The sequence below is a fragment of the Haemorhous mexicanus genome, chromosome Z, assembly GCF_027477595.1.
Source record: "Haemorhous mexicanus isolate bHaeMex1 chromosome Z, bHaeMex1.pri, whole genome shotgun sequence".
NCBI lineage: Eukaryota > Metazoa > Chordata > Aves > Passeriformes > Fringillidae > Haemorhous > Haemorhous mexicanus.
The window spans coordinates 66,958,248-66,981,901 of NC_082381.1; the positions used below are offsets into that span (position 1 = coordinate 66,958,248).

General features: G+C 40.3%; 1 protein-coding gene across 1 annotated transcript in view; it reads left to right on the top strand.

Annotated features, from left to right (window-relative positions):
• The first annotated feature begins 15,353 nt into the window (after positions 1 to 15,353).
• Positions 15,354 to 23,654, top strand: part of JMY (junction mediating and regulatory protein, p53 cofactor) — a 63,512-nt gene continuing 55,211 nt past the window's right edge. The window contains exon 1 of the mRNA XM_059836667.1: positions 15,354 to 16,495. Coding sequence (XP_059692650.1) covers positions 15,656 to 16,495 — 840 coding nt within the window. The 5' untranslated portion in view covers positions 15,354 to 15,655. The remainder of the gene's footprint in view (positions 16,496 to 23,654) is intronic.

The window sequence follows — 23,654 nt, forward strand, 5'->3', positions numbered from 1 at the left end:
CAAGGGTGAGTGAAAGCACACGTGCTACTGTCTCAAGAGAAATGCAAAGATTGGCATCCTGAGTGGAAGTCCAGCCAGAGCAACTATTTTGAACACTGGGAGCAAAAAGGGACATAGAGACATCATCTGGTCCTAGAAGAGATACAAAAAACAATAGAAAACTAAATAAAATTTCATGGTTTTTTTGGTTGGCTGGTTGGGGTTTTTTTGCAGCCAATTAATGAGGCACTGGAAGATGTTTCTCACTAGATTCCCCACCCATTTAAATGTTTAATCAAGGTTGAAAGGAATTTCAAGAAACCTGGTGTAGAAGAAAACTGGTGAACCTGGTGGTCAAGAAACCTGGAATGGGTCTGTGTCCACAGCAAAGGGAGGTTTGAACTAGATGGCCTTGAAGGTCCTTTCCAATATAACTCGTTTTACAGTTGTGTTATATAATGAATGTTTCCTCCCAAGATAATGAAGATAATGGTTAATAAGGACCAGTTGATGTTTACCCTGTATCCATTCCTACTCAAATAAAAGTGTAATGGTTACTTAAAGAAAAAACGGTCAGTGGCATGGTAAATCATGGTATTCAAATAGTCATGAGTGGCTCTCAAACTGTAATAGGAGTAGCAGCTCAGATTATCTGATTATCTGATATCCAAAGGCATTTGCTCTGAGAGAAGCTCAGAAAGGGAAATAATAGGAAACATCAGATTTCAGCAAACTGTCAAACAGTGTTATCTACATAACTCCAGAAGAAGATTAAAGAAGTTTAAAGCTAGAAAAATCTCCAGGTACCTGTCCAAGCACTGTGAAAAGATTGTGAGACAAACAAGTACATCCACTGTGACCCCTCTGGGTCTTCTTTACTCAGCCCTGAGAAACACCCTGACTAGAGCAATGCAGAATATATATTTTCTAACTTGGCTTTTTTCCTCCCTTTTCTCCTTGTGTGTCCATTTCCTAATTCATCATTGAGGAGGCAGATTCAGGCTTCTACCACAAAAGTAATAACATCAACTCCAGTCACTTCATCCAAAAAGAACAGTTACTACTATCTTTAATACCATCTAAAAGGCTGCCAAATACAATAGCTTCCATTATTATAAAACACAAAACAAAATTAACAGCCACTACTGCAGGTATTGAGAAGGGAAGTTTGAAATGTGATTAAAATTTCCCTCAGCTCCTTTCCTGATTTTTTTTTTCTTCTTTGTGGCTAATAAAGGTTTAAACTTCTGGGATCTGGCTGGATTTTTGTTGGTTTTTTGGGGGTTTTTTTAAGTGTGGATGCTTGTTGACAGACATTTGGGTGTCTCTGAATGGCCAGACTTTAATTACTTAGTACATGCAGTGGGTCATATAAATAAATACCTTTTACCCTCCTGACTCATTTGTTCCAGTAAAACAGGCATAAAGTTTGTAATTAACACAGGATGCCACTATCATGTATCCATCCCTCAGAGAGGACTCTGTAAACACTGTGCCATTGTTTCTTCATTATTTCCTTCATCCTAGTGCTCTTCCTCTCACAGCTTACCTGCCAATCCCTGAGTTACCCCCCCGCCCCGTTCTTACTGCCTTGGGGACCTCAACCATGTCTGCTCTTCCTAGCCAAGAAGACACTCCAATCCTGATATCCATTACTGAAGTGAAAGGCAGTCCTTTCTGCTAAAACTCAGAGTCTTCACTTTTAATTATGAAAACCTGAGCCAACACAAAATGAGGCCTGAGGATCTTTTTATATCTCAGATTGTTCATATTCTTGCCTACAAGATTCTGGTTTACAGCTAAGGTATTATTGTTACACTGCAGTTCCACCCCTCCCTTTTGGCCTCAGCAGTCACTACAGCATCTCCAATCCTTTTTACAGCACTCCCTCCTTTTTACAGGTTGTCTTTTGTGTAGACACTTTCCTTGGAAACACTCTACACATGATGGGCTCCTGGAGATCCATTCTCTCCATTTACTATTCCTTATCACAGATTCCAGCCAAATATAGAGCCAAAGGACTTCACCCACTATTGAAATGGCAGAAGGTAAATAACTTACACACAAGGAAACATCTTCCCATCAGAAAAAAACCTTGGTGGTGCAGTTTACCTAACAAGACTGAGAAATCTCTGCTATTGGACGCATCAATAAAGAGACGGTAGAGACTTCTGAGGAGTTATCTTTTGAGGATTGAGTTATCTGCAGTGGATTACATTCTAGGAGAATGGATGTTCTACCTGATCTGTTGACACTCTTCCAGACACAGTTCCTGATTTTGCAATAAAAGTAGGAATATCTGACTACTGTTCAAGCAGCCTTTTAAAAGCTGTGGTCAAATGGCATTAGAGGTAAGCACTTGGTAACAAGTTTTTTAACAGATGAAGTATGTTGCCACCACCTACGGCCTGGTTGCAGGTTCTCTTTCAATACCAGCCATTTCCCAGATCCTTTCCCCTGTTTTGTAGTGCCTGTTATGACTGCAAACATGACAGGAGAAAGAGCAGAAATATTTGCCATACCACTTGGAATGGAAGATATTCCTTTCAAGTCAGTGAGACAATTCAGAGCCGTGAAGGAAAACATGTAATTTCTGCAAAATATTAGTGTAATAACAATGAAGATTTGAGGGATTGTGGAGACTCACACTTAAAGAGATGTAATAAGGAATTACAAATCACTACATTGACGGTAAACTTTCAGTGAGGGAAATGGCATTTAAGATTCTGATGTTGCACATATTAAGTAAATAGATTTGATAGCATTCAGATTACTCAGGAAAATTCCAAATGCAATTTGTGAAATTAAAATGAAGGGTGCTAAAAAAAAGCACCCAATGGGGAGTCTCCTGTTACTGATGAGAACACAAGGGAAACATTTGCTCCCAGAAAGAAATGATCAGTATCTCACTGGAGGAGAGGTAAGCAAAAGATGAGGTGGTAGAAATTCTTGATTGCAGATGTTTAAACTCTCCTGATATATCAAATAAAATAAGGATGTAATGCAGCTGACTTCAATTAATTGCAACTGGTGAAGTTCTTCGGTTGGTCCATTTCAGCCAGCAGGTGGATTCAAAACTTTGAAAACTATCAAAATACAGAATAGGTTAAAGTCCATCGAGTTTTATAGAAAACAGGGAGCCACTACAAAAAATGCAGTTGTTAATTACAGAGGAATCATCAATATTTTAAATAAGCAGAAACAGAGTGATCAATGCAATGTGTAAATGAGTTTTCTGTGTTGGTAAACAAACAAGGAATTACCAAGCAAAATAAACAGGGCCATCTTTCAGTATTCAATAAATAAAAAAATTACATAATCAGAAAAAATCAGTCTGTCCTAGTCTTGTAGACAATGTAAAGAGAAAATAATAGAATTTAACAGCTAATGATCATATCAATCAACAATATTTTTAAAAACTATGTTTTTCTCCAACAATATTTGTCTAATAAAAGGTATATCTCACTCATTTTAACAATTGTTAGACTCTTTTTTATAGCTATGGTTATAACAATCTTAATATCTCCAAAAGGAATAAACGTACGGAATACAGCTTTGATAGAATTAAATATAAAAGATTTGCCATGGTATGATGACAGGAAATTACCAACAGGAACTTTAATAACCACTCTGAATTCTTTAAATCTTGCATCAACAGCAAAGGATGTTGAGATGTGTTTGTCATATGATGTAATTCTAGGAATAAAGACTGGCTGGAAAAGGTGTCAGCTGGTAATTAATGACAAGCACATGACAAATCTTTAATAAAAGCTATTCCTATGGATGACCAGTTTCCATGCAAAAGGAAACAAGATCACAGTCATAAAGCAAATATACAATACCATAATAAAAATTTGTTTTTTATGTAATTCTTTTATGCATGATATATCATGTTAAAATACATATGCTATATTATGTTAAAAGCAAACTGGTGACTGTTAGAATGCATAATAACTTATAGAGTCATTAGGTTTCATTTCAGTAATGTCAGTACAAAACAAATATGGTATGAAACAAATTTACTAAACAGATGCTGAAAGTAAGCCTTGGTAATATGAGATGCAGAGCCCGAGCTAGTAACACTGAAATGAGTCTTACACCCCACTGCTGGGCGTCTGAGAAAACAAGGCTTACACCATCACCAGCCATTGCTCTGTGTCCCTGCCACTCCACACCTAAAAACACTTCAATGGGCCAGCCAATTCTTTAATTTGAATTGTAAAATAATAATTCATGCTGGATGAGTCTAAGTGATGAAGAATCCAAAATTAAATCAATTTTAACAATTTGAGTCACAAAATTATTAGTATTGGATTAGATCTCAAGAGGTCATCTGGTTTCCACTGATGAAGTATCAATGGATAAATACATTTTTCTAAGTTTCAAAAAAAAAAATCCATTATCTGACATATTTATATGCAGAACTTATGCTTTGCATCAGCTGACTGACCAACTATGATACATGTACTTGTATACTTGTATTAACATAGCACTAGGTGAGTCATAGCACATACCTATGCTTACCCAGATGGGATGGCGCCTTGGTGAGTGCTAGGTGATTTAGGACATTGAATTGAGGATACAGAGCACAAATCTGTAAGAAAATAGCTTCAAACATTCTATTGCTCATGGAACTAAATTGTTGCCTGCGGCACAAATGTAAGAACTGAAAATAGTAAGACTTATTAAATGGGCTACAGAACAGTAGCATAACATCTGATGTAGGTAATCTTCTAATTTCAGCTTAAAAGGCCACATTTCATTTACTTTAAAAAGTAATGATATGGACATTATTTATATTCTGAAGGGCCCACAATCAGAAGGTGAATTTTCATGCAGAGTTTGAGATACTGCTTGAGGGGAAAAATATTTTTTTCTAAAAATTGAAACTTCTGTTTCTCATTTGCAAGGCTGATTTTCTTTCAGATCATGTATTCACCAGCAATTACATGGAAGTAATAAAGACGCAAAGAAACAACCACCCTCTACAAATGCTGAACATTATTCAAACTTCTGATCAAGACTTCTGTCCCTTCTTCAACACTTGCATTTAAATGACAAATCATAGCTGTATATGATATCTCTCAGACATTATTACTCTTCAAAATCCGATCATCTGAATCTTAGGAGGGATTTTATCCATCTGCTGGGAAGCATGAAGGCCCCTCAGCAGAAGATCTGTACTTGTTTTTAGCAGGACTGTTCTGCTTTCCTCAGTGCAGGCATTGGGATCACATGACAATTTATCTGAAGATGGAACCAGATGAAGATACCATCTGTTTCTTCCGTACTGTGTAACTGGATCAGACTCAAGTATGTAGCAGCTGTGGGTGTATCTATCTCTATAGACTGCAGCTGATGCTATCCAATACTTCTCCAGAAAAGTTCAAACAGGATGAGAACTTATTTGGAAAGTCAGTTAAATGTCAGGCCTTCTACTGCTGCATAGAGGAGAACACCTTAGATCTCCTAGATGTAGGTGTCTCGTCTTGACATGCTCACATGAATACTCGGAAGTCTTGACTGAACATCAGCAGCATTACTGTGACATTTCCCTCCAGAAAAGGAGTTTGTGCTGTTGTGTAGAGTGTTTCCACAGTAATATGGAAAATTTTGTTGCAAGAGTTTCTCACTCATGTAAATTTCTTTGCCCAGAAGGTTGTCCTCTGTCTTGAACTGTCTCTAATCTCACTGGATCCCAAAATGCTGGGATATGCACATATGTGCCAAACTATTACTGCTACCAGCAGCTATTTCTGCTGAAAAGCTGGTGAGGCTTAAACCTCTGACTTGTGTTTTACAAGACAACAGAATTTCCAAATGCCTAGGAAAATAGCTGTGTTTAGTAAGTATCACAGAAGTCTAGTTATTTTTTATGTTCTAAAGTCTGTCAGTATTGGTGTTTACTTTCTGTTTTAGCTTCTGTCTGAACTTTGCCTCTGTTTTAGCATACTCAGTTGCTCTTTTGGTAACCAAATCCAATTTTTTTAAGATGGGCCTTGTCAAAGGAACATTTAAGTATTTCTATACTGGAATCAGAGCTGTGACTGATCCCTGTACAGACCTATACAAGGCAGATGTAACAGAAGGATGTTGGATATTTAGAAGAGTGAAGCTGAAATAGCAGGGACATTACATAAAGACTGGAGATACTGTAGTTACTGTGGTGAGGCTAGCAAGTGACTTAAAAGGCAATGGACAGCCTTGAGAGGGAGAACAAATAATGAAGATCACTAATTGTTCATTAGTGATGAAAGCTGGGCAGAATGATACACATCATAATGTCTTGGGGGAAAAAATTACAGTGTGCTTACAAATATAAATTACAATTTATAATTGATACTTCTTAGTATTGTAAACAAAATAAAGAAAGCAATAAAGATCAATGGAACAGGAAAAGACAAATTTCCTGTCATTTCCTGAAGGTATTGCCTTGATTGACATCAAATTCCTTGTCTGGTAAGTCATCTTTGAAGTCACAAACATAGCAAACAAATCCTGATGCTTTCTTGGATCTGTGCACATTTTTGTCATATTAATGCATTAAATTTACCAGGTTTGAGCTAAGACCTCTTGAGTATTGGCTAGAAATGTAACACTTACCCCATAATCATGTAACTGAGTAATTTAGGTCCCTTACTCAATATATACTTGGCCTCGTAGAGAAAAGTATTTAGAAATTTTAGAATCCAAACTGTGACCCAAGGACAGCATTGGCTGTTCTTACAATGAGTCTGTTAGGCTCATCTCAGCCAACATATATGCAATGATATAAACCCTGCAGAATCTTGCATAGGTCAGATTGCCTGGAAATGTACTGGAAATACAAGTGACTTACAAGGATTAAACATGAGAAAGATAAGAGGTTGCAGTGGATTGATCTTAGCTGTCAGGTGCCACCAGAGCTGCTCTGTCACTGTCCCTCCTCACCTTGATAGAGGGGAAGAAAATATGATGAAAGACTTGTGGGTCAAGGTATAGACAGGGAAAGATCACTCACCCATTACCATATAGATAAAACAGACTCAGCTTCGGGAGATTATTTTAATTTATTGCCAATCAGACAATAAGAGGGAATAAGAAATAAGAACCAAACTAAAGACACCTTCCCCTCACCTCTCCCTAATTATTGGGCTCAACTTCGCTCTGATATTTTCTACCTCTTTTCCTTAAGCAGCAACAGGGGAACAGGGAGTGGGTCTGCAGTCAGTTCAACACAGATTGCTTTGCCACTTCTTCCTCCTCACACTCTTCCTCTACACCCGTGTGGGGGTCCCTCCCAAGGGAAACAGTCCTTCATTAGTTTCTCTAACATTAATCATTCCTACAGACTGCAGGTCTTGAACTGCCCCAGTGTGGTTCCCTCCCACTGGGTGCAGTACTTCAGGAATCACTGGGCTCTCCATGGGGACACAAGTCTTGCCAGCAAACCTGATCTAGTGTGGGCTCCTCTGTCCATGGGTCCATAGGTTTGGCCAGAATCTGCTCCGCCGTGGGGTTCCAATAGGGGTTACAGCCTCTTTTGGGCATCCACATGCTCCAGTGTGAAATCTGACACAGGAGGCAGGTGGATCTCTGATCCACCACTGATCTCCATGGGATACAGGGGCACAGCTGTTTCACCATGGTCTTCACCACAGGTTAAATGGGAACCTCTTCTCCAGTGCCTGGAGCACCCTCCTTCTTCTTCTTCACTGGCCTTGGCATCTGCAGAGCTTATTCTCTCTCATCATCTCACTCCTCTCTTAGGCTGCTGCTGCTGTTGCACAGCTTAATCTCCCTTCTTAAATACATTATCCCAGAGATGCTGCCACTGTTTCTGACGGGCTTAGCCTTGGGCATGGGCAGGTCTATCACAGAGCCACCCAGCACTTGCTCCATGAGACACAGGAAGATTCTCACTGAGGCCAACCCCTGCAGCAGCCCCACTACCAAACCCCATATAAACTCAATATAGAGGCCAAAAGCTAAGTGGCCTTGAACGTACTCTTTTAATCCAAAAGACAATCCAGAATTCTTCAGATAAATCTTTTTCCACACATTCAAATCATTTTAGCCCAGGCCTGGTATGATCTTGCAGACAGAGAGATTGATCTCTCTATCCGTGTATCAGGGATAGAGATGACATCTTCGAAATATCTGGACTGTTCTCTTGTCATTTGTTCCACTGATAAACCAGAAGTCAGACTGTATTAATTGCCATAGGAGCTATAATTTCTGTTTTTAAGGTTTGCTTAGGTATTTTATCTGTTGTAACTTGATGGTTGTTCTGTGGTTTGTGGCTACCCTTCCTAGTTCCAAATATTCTTGATTGAGTTGAATTGTGGATGTGGCTAAACATATTGCTTCCTCTTTCCTTGAGTAATCTCTTTCAACACTCCACTACAGTCTTGATACTGCTGCAGAGATCAATACACAGTATTCAGAGACAAACAGGCATCTTCTTTATCGAGAAATATTTCAAGATTCCTCAGGAATTACTTACAGCTGCAGTTTTTTCACTCTCATCCTTGAAAAAAAAAAAGACTTTCGAAAAACATTTTTATGAAACTATCTTTTTTTAATAATGAGATATTAGGAATATTTTTTTTTAATGCCAGAAATATTTCTTTCATTTTTATACCTAAGATAAAACAAAATTTTTCAAAGAAAATTTTGTATTTATCAAAGTTCCAAATTGTTCTTTCTATCATCAGGATAGTTTTCTGTATCACCATGTACTTGCATAGACAATGTAAGAATAATGTTTCTGTTAAACAAACAAGTTGACAAATTGCTTTGTAATCCACTAAAAGAGCTACAAGAAACACCACTCTCAAACCATCCAGCTTCCAAGAAAGGAGTGTTCCAATTTTCTCTCTTGCTGAAAAATGTTTTCTATCTACCACAAAGACTACTGATATCTTTCACACAATTTAGTAAAATTCTTATTGCTTAGAGTAAAAACTAGTTAAATGGCACATTTAAGTTATTAACTTTGGGGTTTGCATCATCTGATTTTACAAAGAGGGATTCTTGAGTATTATCAACATTATATTAAATTAATTCTGCCTTTTTTTTTGAGCAGACAAACTGACCTTGCCAGTGTACTTACTTGTTGGCCTAGAAGGGAGAAGATAAACTTTCATGAACCATTATTTTTAAAGGAAAGGAAATTATTTATACTTTAACTACTGTGCCCTCTCAACAGTAAGCAAGAGATTACATGTTCAGATCATCACATATTTGTGAAACATACAGTTATAACTCCATGTGTTCTACAACTGCAATAATACTTGGTTGCAGAAAGTTCTTCAGTTTAGAGCCAGCATAAACACCCAAAGCATACAGTTGTCCTCCATGAAATGGATGGGTTATCACACGCACTGTAGCTATATTGGTGCTCCTGTACAATGCAAATCCTTGTCCTTGGAAACTACCTGAAATTATTTAAATCAAAGCTGTTACGGATGGGCACTTCCAGAATCTCAAGTGCAGATACAGCTAGAAAGTATGCTTTTGTGTGGGTGTTTCATTGCTACTAAGACATCACAAAGCCAACAGTGATTGTATGCAGCCAGTTTCTTATCTCACTCCACACAGACAGAATCACAGATACATTATTAAAACTTTTGCCAGAATAAAAAATGGACTCCAACTAACAGCAAATAGATGTTAATATTTGGCTTGCCCACACTAAAATTTGAATCACACTATCAACAGAAAATTACCAAAAATGCTTGTTCAGCATAGCTACATTAAGCACAATACTTAATAGCTCAGGACACCTAAATATAGTCCTGATGCTACTTTGAAGTTCTTCGACACACACTATTGAATTACCTCCCCATTTCATCTCAATTGCCAAAAGAAAATGCATTAACTGAGTTAACTAGTTAACTGAGACTCTATAGTCTTGTATTCAGGCAGAAATCACTTTTCCATAGCAGGTGTTTGGAATTGATCAAACCTTAAACCAGGCTTCCCAGATGAGGCCCTGTTTCTCATGAACATTTTGTAGTAAAGCTACTTTATCCAAGGTGGTCAAGGATTCAGATCCAGATGTGTATAATTTCAGCTCAGCCTGAAGCATGCTGCAGGAATCACAGATCATGTGCTGGAATGCTTGTATAAACATAGGAATTTTTCCATACCTGTTCACAACATCAGCATGCAAAAGACAATTTAGGCAGCATCAGGTGAGATCACTTTGCAAGGGTCAGGTTAATCAAATCTTTCACACCCGGCAATTACTAACCTACCTCACACATGTGCCAGTAAACATATATGTGCAGTTCCATAGGATTTCATCCCATCACCAGCTCAGTTTTGCATTTATTATGTATGGATCTGCCTAGGCAGGTCACTTTTTCTGCCAGATTTGGATTCTATAGTTTCCTTGTTCTCCCAACAACAGCCTGAACTGAGATCGCACTGATAGCATGAGCAAATAGAGGCTTATAGAAATGATACTGCTAGGGAGAAAAAGCAGAAAACTCCTGGAAATTTGCAAACCTACTCATTGTGGTATCACTAGTTCAAGATTTTATTAAATATCACTGCCCAGGAACAGCAATAACACAAAGTACCTTAAAAGTTCTGGCACTTGACCCACTTCTTACAAAGAAATAGGACATCAATTGAATTCCTAATATTACATTTTAGCTCACTAGCAACAGGACTCTTGTGGCCCTCTCTCATGGTTTGACACTGGCCGAACACCAGGCACTCCTGAAAGCCACTTGCTCACCCTCCCTGGCAACAGCTGGGAAGAGGAGAGAGAAAAATTCATGAATGAAGGGTTCATGAATTGAGATAAGGACCAGGAAAAAACACTTCAAGGGCAAACAGGCTCAGCTTAGAGGTACTAAGTGCGTTTATTGCTAACAAACCAGACGATAATGAGAAGTAAAATAAGCCTTTAAAGAACACTTCCCCCCCAACCCCTCCCTCCCTCCCACTGACAGCACAGGGAGACAGGGCATGGGGATTTGGTCAGTTCATCACCTGAGGTTTTCTTCTGCTGCTCAGGGAGAGGAGCCCTTCCCCTGTGAGATCGTGGGGTCCCTCCCACAGTTCTCTGCGAACTTTCCCAGCATGGTTCCAATCTCATGAGCAGCAGTCCTCCCAAACTGCTGCAACCTGAGTCCCTCCCACGGGCAGGCAGACAGTCCTCCCAAAACTGCTGTGGTGTGGGTCACTCTTCCACAGAGTACAGTCCTCCAAGGACAGGCTGCTCCAGCCTGGAAGGAGCGCCACCCTCTCTCCATAGAGTCTCCCACTGGACCACAGCCTCCTCCAGGCATCCACTCCAGCATGGCCAGCTGATGGATCCCTGCATCCCCTGTGGATCCCCAAGGGCTGCAGGGGCACAGCTGCTTCACCATGGTCTGCACCACAGCCTGCAGAGGAATCTCAGCTCCGGCACCTGGAGCACCTCCTCCCCTCCTTCTGCACTGACCTTGGAGTCTCCATGTTGGTACCCTCACACCTTCTCAACTCCTCCTCTTCTCTGGCTGGAATTAAAACTATGCCACTGCTTTTGCTTTGATTTCTTCTTAAATATGTTATCACAGAGGCACTACCAACATCTCTAACTGGTCCAGGCTTGGCCAGCAGCATGTCCATCTGCAGAGCCATCAGGGATTATTTCTGCCAGACATGGTGGAAGCTTCTGGCAGCTTCTCACAGAAGCCACCTCTGTGGCTCCCTTGCTATCAAAAACCAGGCTGTGCAAAACCAACACACCCTCAAAAAGCTTTGGCTCTATAAACATAATAAGCCAGCTTGTTGGTACTTCCAACAGCCCTCTTGGTAAGGTAACCACACCTCTCAGGCACGCAGTTTCCATGATAGTGGCAGGGTCTCCATGTGCTGCAGTGTCATGCTCTCAGCAGCAGCATGGCAGCAGCAGCAGTTCCCTTCTCTCCAGAAAGCTCTGGGGTTTTTTTCAGAGACTCTTGCCAGTAGTTCTTTCAGTTGCTGAAAACTTATCATCCTTTTAAGACATGTGAATCAACAACTCTGGTGGATTAAGTGCTACCTAACCCCCTTTTTTTTTAGTGATGAACAGTGCAGTACACCCCACCACAAACTGCAGGCAATCTAGGTCTCTTAAAATGCAATTTTAATTTTTTGCTGGTTTATTCGGGAACAATCAGTGATGTTTTTCTTTTAACCACCCTTAAAAAAATTCACTAACATCTGAAAAGATTTGCCTGTATTTTTGTGAATGAAGTGTTATGGATGTTCTCCAATACAGAAGCTACTATGAAGGCTACTCAATGCTTATTGATAATGTAATTTTAAAAAGTTATTTCCTTGCAGGTCCCTTTCTGTAGGGGTACAATTTTAGCAAAGTATGAGAGCAATTGAGAGCTGATGGTATGGCTTTTCTGTGCCTGAATAGAGGCCCATCAGAAACTTGATTGTAGCCAAGTGATTCCAGACTAGTTTTCAACCAGCTCCTAAATGTTACATTTACCTAGTTCTGTCTTTAAATCACACCAGTTTGCCCCTCTACAGTCTGAGAACAGCCAGAAGATCTCAGCATCTACACTAGTGTACCTGAAACACCAGGTGTCTCACCCTTTGTCTGATGAAACATATTTAATATGTGTTAAATTTTCTTAAGCCTGGACATGTAGGGAGATATATATATTGCTGCATCTTTACTGTTTTTTCTTTCACACATTAAAAAGACAAAGCTGACTTGCTGATTACATTCCTCTCCAAAAATTTTGTTTAACAGAATAACATAATCACAGAAGAGGGTTGGAAGGGACTTCTGGAGATCATCTAGGCCAACCCCCCCAGCTACAGCAGATGTCAAGCAACATATCCAGGTGAGTTTCGAATGTCTCCACAGTGGGAGTCTCCACCACCACCCTGAATACTTAACAGAAAGATACTGTATTTTCTCCACCAATGTATTCTTTGCTTGCTTGATTGGCCACTTCTGGATCAGTTATAATCAAATCTTTTCCACACCATTTCGCAGGTGCTTTGATCTGATGCCTACATTTACAGTAACAGGAAAGAATGCTGCATTCCAAGATGTACAGAATATGTCACCCTTAACCTTAAGAACAGAGATAGTACATCTTTGGAATGCTGAGCCATAGTTCCCTCCTTTTTTCTAACAGCTAGGACTTTCAGACATAACCTCCATTCTCCTGCACATACAAGGTTGCTTGGTTAATGCCGAGGGAATGTCTGAACTGCCAGAGGCTCTTCTCAAATACTTCAGCCTCCAAGGACAGGATGACAGTCAATATAGTAACTTTAGAAAAAGGTTCTGGCTCATTCTGGCTTTCCTGACAAATGAAAATTCTAATGAAATTTTTTTATTTCCTCGGTGTTTCCTCTATTTTGGAGCGGGACAACAATATCACCGATGGGCTGTATTTGGTCCAGCTGAGAGGAAGTTAATTTTCCTTACAGCAGCCTTCACAGTGCTGTGCTTTGCACTGGTAGCTACAGAGGTGTTGATAACACACCAATGTTTGGCTTCTGCTGTACAGCACTGGCACAGCACCAGCACTGTCTTCCCAACATCCCACTCCCCCATCAGTTGGCTGGGCATGAGCAAGATTCTGGAAGGGGACACAAATAGGCCAGCTGGCCTGAGCAGACCAAAGGGGTATTTAATACCATAGGATATAAAATATCATAAAGCATAAAAAATGTAAAAGCTAGCAAAAGGAGGAAGAAGGAGGAGACATTTTTTATTTATGTTTGCCTTACAGAGCAATGGCTACTTGTGCTGAAGTCCTGGGCTTGTGGGCATGGAACCGTTTGCTTTTGCTTAGGTAAAATGCTCTCAACCCACAAATTGTCTTCCATCTTATTCTCTGTCCCCTGTCCAGCTGAGGAGGGGGAGTGATAAAGTAGTTGGTGGCTACCTGGCATCCAGCCAAGGTCAAGCCACCAGAGCTCTTTTCGGCTTCTGATATGAGGCAAGACAATGGCAGTTTTATATCGTGCATGCTATCATTGTTATGTAGCAGGCTGCTCTTCAGAACACTAAGTTTGTGAGCTGCTTATCTCTTTATTTTGCGAAGCTTAGGAACGCATTTACACAAACAATGACTCTGTCCTTTGCCCTTACATTGATGGCTTTGCCATGCTGGAGGAGCTATTTTGTGGGAATGATGAGAGAATACACCTTCTTTTCTCTGACTATGATTGATGTAGATGGTTTTATTATGCAAGCTCCTGCAGTCCTTGTTCATCCCTGCAGTGAGCTGTTTAATACTAATAATTAATACTGCTAGCATATTATGGGATTTGTGTAATCTGGCGTCATCCTGATGTAATGGGAAACAGAAGATGCAACAGTTAAATGTGCCGAAGCACTGCTTCCCAGGAAATGCCCAGAAACATCAGTTGTTGCTGGTAGGTAGAGAACTAAATCTTTTTCCGTAGCTTGCATGCAATGTTTTGCTTTTGCTTCAGTAAACTACTTTATTTGAACATACTGGTTGGTTTCCATCCTACTTTTTCTCCTTTTTTCAGGGGAGAGAAAAACTGAAAATGGGGACTGATAAAGTGGCATCCAACAAAGGTCAACTCACCATATGGGCCAATGCAAATTGTCCACCAATCTTTTTTTTAATAAAAATACTTTCAGTTTGTTTTAGTAAGACGTATTTTTGTTCACTTGTACATAAGGATAAATGGGATATCCCAAAGGGCACCAGGAAAGAGCTTCCCTTGTCCTCAGAATCACAGGGGATTCATCATTCTTTTAAAGACAAGCTTGTGAGAATTGTCTGTCCAACCACACTGAAACCTACGTGTTTTGCAATAAAATTGGCAAGCGGGGAATGCACTGCAGACACTGAAAATTCCCAAGGTGTGAGTACAAAAGGCCAGGTCTCAGTGCAGTTTCCTTCAGTTATAAAATGCAACTGCCTCAAGACAGATATTTCAGAACATGCCCTTTTCGCCAGGACTCGTCACAGAAGCTTCACTCTATTGCAGACTGACCAGGAGTGCAAGCTCCTGCTGCACGGCATACCGCTAGGCGCCTCCGACAGCTGATCTTTTAAGTATTTTGCTTCAATCGCCAGTCACAAACAACGCACACGACAGCCACTGAACCATTGCCGCCCCCGCAACACCGTCCCCTCACAGCCCCCGCCGCACCGCCCCCTAGCGGCCCCTCCGCACGGCGCAGCGCGAGGCCTCCCGAACGGCCGCGTTGGGGTTCCGAGTCAAGGGGCGGGGCGTCGCTCTGCCACGCCCACCGAGGGAGAGCGAGCGTGGCGGTTCCGCGGCGCGGCAGGGGCGCGAGGCTCCGCCCGTCTCCCTCCGCCAATGGGGGAAAGCGCCGCGGGGGGCGGGGCTGCCGCAGGCCGCGCGGGGGGCGGAGCCGGCGCGGAGTTGCCGCAGCGCCGCCGCTTGTAAACAGATCCCGCCCCACGTGACGCGCGCGCGGTGCTTGCGCGGGGGCGCCGCGCATTGTCTGCGTTGGTGACCGGCGGGACCCGCGCGGGGAGCGGAGGAGGCGATTCCCGTTCGCCCTTCATCCCTAGTCGCTCCGGTGGGGAAGCAGCGCACCCTCCCCCTTGTACCCCGGCCGCTAAGATGGCTGGTGGTGGGCGGTAAGGCGGTGCGGGGCTGCGGAGCAGCTGACGGGACGGGAGCGCGGAGGGCGGGCGGCGTGTGCTCGTGTGCGGAGTCGCGCAGCGCCATGTCCGCCTTCGCCCTGGAGGAGACGCTGGAGGCCGACTGGGTGGCCGTCAGGCCGCACGCCTTCCAGGAGCGGGAGAAGCACAAGTTCGCCTTCATCGTGGCCTGGAACGAGATCGAGGGCAAGTTCGCCATCACCTGCCACAACCGCACGGCGCAGCGCCAGCGCAGCGGCTCCCGTGAGCTGCGCCGTGGCGGCCCCGAGGCCGGAGCCGTCCCCAAGGCTGGCGGCCCTGCGGTGCGCAGGGACCCGGGGCCGCCCCGGGGCTGCGCCCATGCCCGGGCCGAGGCGCTGCCCAAGAGCCCGCTGCGCCCCAAGGGCAGCCCGGCCCGGAGGCCGCAGCGCGGCCCGGAGGCGGCAGGTGCCGCCGAGGAGATCGAAGTGCTGGAGCTGGGGAAGGAGGACGTGGCCGCCGCGCTGTCGCTGCCGCCCTCGCCGCCTCGGGCGAGCGAGATGGGCGCTCCCGACGCGGAGCCGGCGGGGGAGGAGTGCAGCTGGGCCGGCCTGTTCTCCTTCCAAGACTTGCGGGCCGTGCACCAGCAGCTGTGCTCGGTGAACTCGGAGCTGGAGCCCTACCTGCCTGCCTTCCCCGAGGAGCCCTCGGGCATGTGGACGGTGCTTTTCGGAGCACCGGAACTATCCGAGCAGGAGATGGACGCTCTCTGCTACAAGCTGCAAGTTTACTTGGTTCACAGCTTGGATACCTGTGGCTGGAAGATCCTTTCGCAGGTGCTCTTCACCGAGACCGATGACCCCGAAGAGTATTACGAGAGTCTGAGTGAGCTGCGACAGAAGGGGTACGAAGAGGTGCTCCAGAGGGCCCGCAGGCGCATTCAGGAGGTGAGGCTACTGCATGGTCCAGATGCTCCCACTTTAGTGTCGTATTTAGTTTAATCTGTGCCATCTTTTTTAGTCGTTCTTGTTCTTGCTGTCCTGTTCCTTAGTGAGAAAAATGGGGCTTAGCCTTTCCAACCTCCCTAGGGTCAGGGTTTAAGGAGGTTCAGATTTCCCTGCTCATCGGAGTGTGGGTCAATACTTTTTTCTGTGCAATCAAATGTAGATGTTTGTAAAGAAATATCCGATGGATTTGGCAAGTTCTTGCTCCCGTATTTTTGTTCTTTCATTGCCTTGCACCAGGACGTGTTGGGGTCTGAATTTTTTTTCTGTTAAATGAGAGCAGCAACATGTGGTGTATATTTTGATAGTACAGTTTAGGCATTTAAGACCAGAAAATTCCGGGTTCATTCAGTGGTGCTGAATGTGGTATTCTTAGAGCAAGATTATGTTTTCTAGTGGAGTAGGAATAAGGACAGCTTTTCTTCAGCTGAGAAGTTCCTAGAGTTGGAATTTAAAGAAAAAAACAATCTGTCTGGTCCTAGTGGATATTTGCTATGTTGCTGTTGATATTGTCTGTCAAGACTTGGGTGTTTCAGGACACTTCGTGTCTTTCTTAAACCATATACTGTTCTAGATAGAGTAGTTGAGGATGCCCATCTAACTCACTTCTAGCATCAGTGTGTGAGAATTTTTACTTTCTTGGTCTTTGTGGACTGAGTTGTATGAGGACCCAGATTTCACAGGTATAAAATGAGAATTTTGCATTTGTTTTTGGGATTCGGTGGCCATGGTCTAGAATATCTGGATCTATCAAGGCATGACTATGAGTCAGGTTACACTGTGCTTTATTTTTACAAACATCATCTTAATTCTGTTGTAGATATAGGTCAAGTTTGACTGCTTCAGCTACCCACATATATCCTGCCAATACTATTTTGCAAAATGTGTGGTCATGATTGTTTTTTCCTTGATGGAGTGTGAGTATATCTTCTTGCTCTCTGATGGCATACTTTTGAGTCCGTAGAATTCATGCCAAGCTTTTCCTTTGTGACTGGAGTTACAGAGTATGAGAAAATTGTAGTTTCCGTGATGTAATCATGGTAAGAACATCCAAGTATAGCATTGCCAGGTAGTTTATTTCCAAACTGTTGTGTTACGGTATATAATTTTGGTTTTTCTTTTTTTTTTTTTTTTTAATGTCTATTTAAAGGACTGAATTAAATCTTGCTATTTGGTGTACAGTAGGCAATTTGTTTGATAAAATTCATCATTAAAAATTCAGTTTGGTAAAATTCAACAGTGGTTTTAGTCCACAGACTATGAAAACATACCGTCTTTCACTGTTTTTTAAAATTACACGAATGCTTTGGAGTGTATGCTTAAATTAGATTTGGTCTTCAATTCAGCAGTCTTTACAAGGAGTGGTGCAGTATAAGAGAAGTTCGTGTTAAACACATGGAATTTGGGAGCTGGCTACCTAACTCGAGGGATGTGGTGTTTTTGAGGAAATACTAGTTAAGAATTACTGAGCAAGAACTGTTTGTTTATTGGAGAATCTCAATGTCTGTTTTGTCAGTACTACTGGCAAAAATAAATTGTTTCTCTAAACTACATAATTTTATTCTGTGTTAATGTTCTGAACTTGGTGCAGACAAAATGGCAGAGCCTGTGTATGTATTTGACTACTGTGCCACCCTCCTTTCCCATGATAACCAGTCTGGTAGTGTACCTAAAGTCAATACAGCTGTACTTCTGTCAGTTGTGTAAGTCGATCCTTCTTTAATTAAGGGTAGTTCATGTTTAAGAAAAGAAACCAATAGAATGACCTGCTCTTTCCCTCTTGGCTCTCAGGTTTCTCTTTTCCTTACCTGGTAGAGGTTTAGTTGGTCTACAGGAAATGTCTTTCTTTAAGCAGATACTGATGCTCTTTGTCATTTTAATTCTAAGCAAATGAAGCAGTGGATGATGGGCACTGCTTGGTATTTCTGAAGTAAAGATCTTTGTACTTTGAAGAAAACCTAGTGAATGCATGTTTTATCTCACTTTTTTTTTTTTCCATCTGTGCCGGAATTCTGTCAACTGTAAGCAGGAATGTCGGATCCAAGGAATTTTAAACAATTTTGTCTCTTGTAAGAATTTTTTGGTAAAAGAGGAAGTGATTGAGAAGCATTGGTAACCAGAATGGTATCTAGGAGGGAATGTGAAGGGTCTTCTTTAATGTAAAATTGTGCAACTCCCAAGACCTTGACTTAGCATCTTAAAATGTGCCTCTGTAGTTTATAGTTATTTAATATATCTCTTATATTTTCTAGGACAAATTCCTCTGTGCAGTTAGACTATTACTTGAGAAATGCTTGCAGTTTCTCTTGATATGTATTCTTAAGTGAGCAATCAAACCTCATGTTCATTGTTTTAGCATCCCCTGCTTGGACAGTCGTTGCTTTCCATAAACTACACACAAGCCAGTGTATTTTCACAGCAGTTAGTAATCATTGCATTTTGTAATAGTAATTTTTATCTCAGTCCAAATTTTAGGCCTTTAATAAACCATAATAATGTTGCAAGTAGAAACAGATCCAAGATGAGTAAGTACAATAGTTGTAGAGGAACTGTGTGACCTGGAATTTATTTCTTCTGCCTGATTTGCAGTTTTGAAATAACACTTCTTTTATTTTTTTTTTCAAATAAAACTATTAATTTTGAAATGGTTGAGGAATTTATTTACAGTAAAAACTTGTTCATTAAGTTTATACCCGTTGAAAAAAACCTTCAGGTACTTAGTTAAAAGATAAAAAGATATTATTTCAACAGAGAGTATACTATTGAATCCTTTTTCTGGGATTCCAGCTTCCTGGACAGTATTTCCAAAATACTATACTTTGTGTCAGGAAGGCAGAAAAAGTTTGTCTCTGTATTCTTAGTTCTGCCAGTTGCCTGTTTATGTTCTTCCTACATAGAGAAGAGTTTTTCTATGCTAAATTTCTGTGAGTTTAGTAATAGCAGTAATGGTGCTTTATCTCTTTGTCCATTCCGTGTTTTCAAAAGGCTGAAGGTAGTCATGTTTTCCTGAATAAAAAATGATGTTAGTGTACACTGTGAGCAAGAGGATGGGTGGCTTAGTCATGCCCCAAACACGTTTCATTGTGTGCTCTTGCATAACAAGTTGACAATTTGGAAAGTCTATGTTAGATGTCTACTTCAGCATCTTTGAAATATCAGTTCCTGGGAATGTTCCTGTTCCATACAGCTCTTAGTAGACTGAAATTTGGTCTACAGCCCTGGTTGTGTGAAATTTGGTGGCTGATAGTCTATAGGATCTTGAGTGCCAGATATAAAACTAGTCAAAAGCTTGCTTTGTTTTTCTTTTTGCTTTATAAAATCTATGAATTCCAGTATTTGCAGGTAGACAAAGACTGTTTTGTATCCCTGCTCTGTCTTCTTTTAATTTTTTTTTTTAATGTGAAAGTTCAAACACTTGTAAGTGCCTGATTAAATTCTGAAGTAATTCTGAAAGCATCTTCTTTTCAGTGGCTGACTTTAGACTGCTGTGAAAGTGAGGACCTACTGTTATTTATAATCTCCATCTCCTGTATAGTGATATGTTTGCTAAGCATGAGAATAATCCTGCTTGGTTTAATTTTCTTTTGATTCAAAGAGCTAGAAAGGCTAAGGAAAAATGAATCTATTTTGTTACAGTAAGGACTTGTATGAGAAGAAAATGTGGCATTTTTTGATGGAAAGCTATATGGTCGCTTTATTTTCTTCATAATCAGATCATTTTTTAAATTACTTTTGCATGTTTAGTAGGCAAGGTTTTTTTTGTTTTGAATGAATGAAATATGCTTGTGAAATTAGAGGAAGTGGCAAGGAATTGGTTCAGTTATATATCATGGAATTTCACATTTGTTACTTTTCAACATGTATTTCTTCTGTATTGTCGCTCATTTCTGTTTATATCGAAAGAGGTATATAATATCCAATAACATTTTGTTTTCTTGAAGCTGTTATAATATTTCAGTAATCAATAGTATTCAGGGTTCTCTCAGTAACTAGAAGAATTTTATTTCATTGGTTTTGGCTGTATGCATTCAGTTCTAAAATTAATGTTTATATGGTAGGTAGTGGGGCACTGTAACAAAAGTGGAAGTTTTCCAAAAGTGAGGTGACTGGTTGCTGTTCAGTGATCTGCATCTAGGCACAATAAGAGAGTTAAAAGAGAGTTTAAAGAGAGTTTCAACATCAGAATCAAAGGTAATACAAAAGTAAATATAAAACATGACAAAAATTGATTCAGTGTTCCAGTAACATGGAAAAAATGTTAGCAACAGCAGTGTTTCCATCAAAACCAATGTAACATCTTTCTGTGCAAGAAGAAAGAATAACTGAATATTGTATATGAACTGCAATAGTTAGGTTTAGAAGATACATAAGATGTTTCAGGAGGGAACAGAACACTGGTTTGAATTTAACATTGGGAGCACAGAGGATTTAAATAAGATGCTGTGGATTTTTTTCCTATTGACATGAGGAGAGCAGAGTTAAGACTAATGCTGGGTATTTGGGAAGTCCAAGCTAGTTTTGTTGGAATGCCTTTTTTGTGTGTGTTTATTATTTGTAGAGTTAACGCTTGTTTCCCGTAACACTGTTTGGATTATAAATCCATTGTAAAAAAGCTGTTTAAGTGCTGAACTAGTACTGTAAGTTAGTACTGACCAAAATATGTCAGCAGCTGTAGGGTATGCTCTGCAGAACTGCCAGGTAGCCTCCAAGCTCTTTGGAGACACCCACATGATATTAATACTTTGGCTGGTATTGGGCAACTGCTAAAACAAATTAACAGTGAGTTCTGCAGCTGTACCTGAAAGTCAGAGTGCTTAAAACAATGTACATTTCTTCAAAATATGGGAAACTTATATGTACACAAAGAAGAGGGCATTGACTTCAAAAATTAGATCATTCTTGATGGAATTTAAATCTTAGATGAAAAGTAGAGGTGCACCCTGTTCAATATAGCAGTATTAGTAACCCTGGTCTTAATTTTTAGAAACTGAAGACAGCAGCTTGTAAGTCTAGTAATTAATTTCCTTATCCAAATACTTGGAAGAAGGGAAAAAAAAAAAAGAAATGCAGTATATATTGTCTTTTTAACTGCCTAAAGTGGGATTGGGGAACCATTTATGCCTCTTACTTGGGGAAGTACTCTGATGCTAAGATAATTTCATTTATTATTCCCCTGGTTTCCCTAGATATAAATTTTCCTTTGTTTTTTGTTTAAAATTGTTAGTACCTATTTGCAGCATTTTCATATGACAGAATATTTTGAAGAGGTGCGAACAACCTATGTTATATATGTTCTGTACTCCATCGTGTGACTCAGGATTCACAGCTTCCTTAATTTCTTAGCCTTTAGAGATGATATTGGGTTGTACTTTCTTTGTGCTTACCTTTGTCTTGTGTATTTTTTCTCATTTTTTCCTACCATTATTTTCTTTCTCTTCAATTGAATGTCTTCCCTTCAAGTGAATGCTTTTTAAAACTGCTTTCTTAATCCAGTAACTTTTTTTTTTCCCCTCTCCTTTTCTGGCTGACATAGTATTATTACCCAGGCAGGTGTTGAATTTGAAAGCAGATTCACTGTCGTAGTTTAATCTTTTTATGTTTCTGTAATATGACAAGACACTGTTTACAAATAGTCAGGGACGACTGTGTGCTTTACATATGTAAATATTGCTACAACAAACCTAAAGAAGGCTTTGAGAAGCAGAGATTTTTGGAAATTACTGCATTTTTTGGTTTTGAGACTGTGCTTTTGAATTTATTTTTCAATATTATTAGAAACATAGCATTGCAATGCACCAGGATATTGCTGTTACTGGAGAGGTCTTCTACAGAAGTTAGGGCTCAGGCCAGCTAAAGGTATATCTGCCAAACTATTTTTGCAAGAGATGAAAGCCTAGTAGGTTTTGGTAGAGAGAGAAGGAAGTTTGGATAGGAGGAGATGGAAAATTATATTCTAAGGATACAGAACATCAGTGAGTTAGTCAGTACATATATGTATATGTTTTGACGAGAACACAGCTTCCCTGGCAAGCCAGGTTTTGGACATGATCATCTGCAGCCATTCACTGTAGATGTAAATAGAACATGGGTGATATATCATCATGACTTCACTCACCAATTACAAAACCTTTGGCAGAACTGCTTTCAGTTCAAAACCTTTCAGTGGTAAGACCCTATCTCTGGGTTTCTTTTCTATCTATTCTTTTCTGAGTGAGGGATTTTTGTAGGAATATCAGATGTATGTCTGTGAGTTTTTCTTATTAGTAACGACAAACATTACCCATTCAGACAAATTTGCTTCTGGAAAGGTCTTAGAAAGCACTTCCAATCATTCAGCAAACATTTAAAATTTTTTTAAAGGAACTTGAGTACTTCTGATTTCTTAAATACATAAACCAACCCAAACTTTTAATTATCTACTGTTAGAATACTTTCCAAAATGTATTTGTGGCAAGTGGTTCTGACCTTCTTTTGGAAAAATGCTGTGAAAGACTTGGATGGCTTTTTTCTCTGAAAAATATTATTTAAATAATCAACTAGCATTTGTTTGTGGTGACTTGCAAACAATTTATGTGGTCATCTAAAATTAATAGTAGCACAACTTTTCACATAACAGTATTGCATCATGACTTGTTTGAGCTGCTTTAGGGAAAGCGTGTTGTAAAAGATTTTCAATAACATAGAATCATAGATTATTATGTTAGAAGGAGCCTTACTGTGTCTTCTAGTTGCACCCTATTCTTAAAATAGAACTAGTTTTGATTAAGGCTTTTTTTTTTAAAGGAAACCCAAACTTTAAAAAACACCGTGTTTTATATCTGTTGAAAGGAAATATAAAACAAATGAAGAAGAAAAAGAAGAAATGAAAAAGATTTGAATGTATTAATTAAGTTGTGAAACTTTTGAGGGAGAAAATCTGTAGATTAGTTCTAGAAGTTTCTAAGTTTGTAATTTTTCTACAGTGTAAATAGCCCTGTCACTTCAGATCCCAAATTCTTTAGCCTTCAGTAATGTGTTACTTGTTCATGATCATCAGATGTCAAAATTTTAAATTGTATCATTTTGTCACTTCAGAGTAGTATAATTCAGAAAAAAATTCATA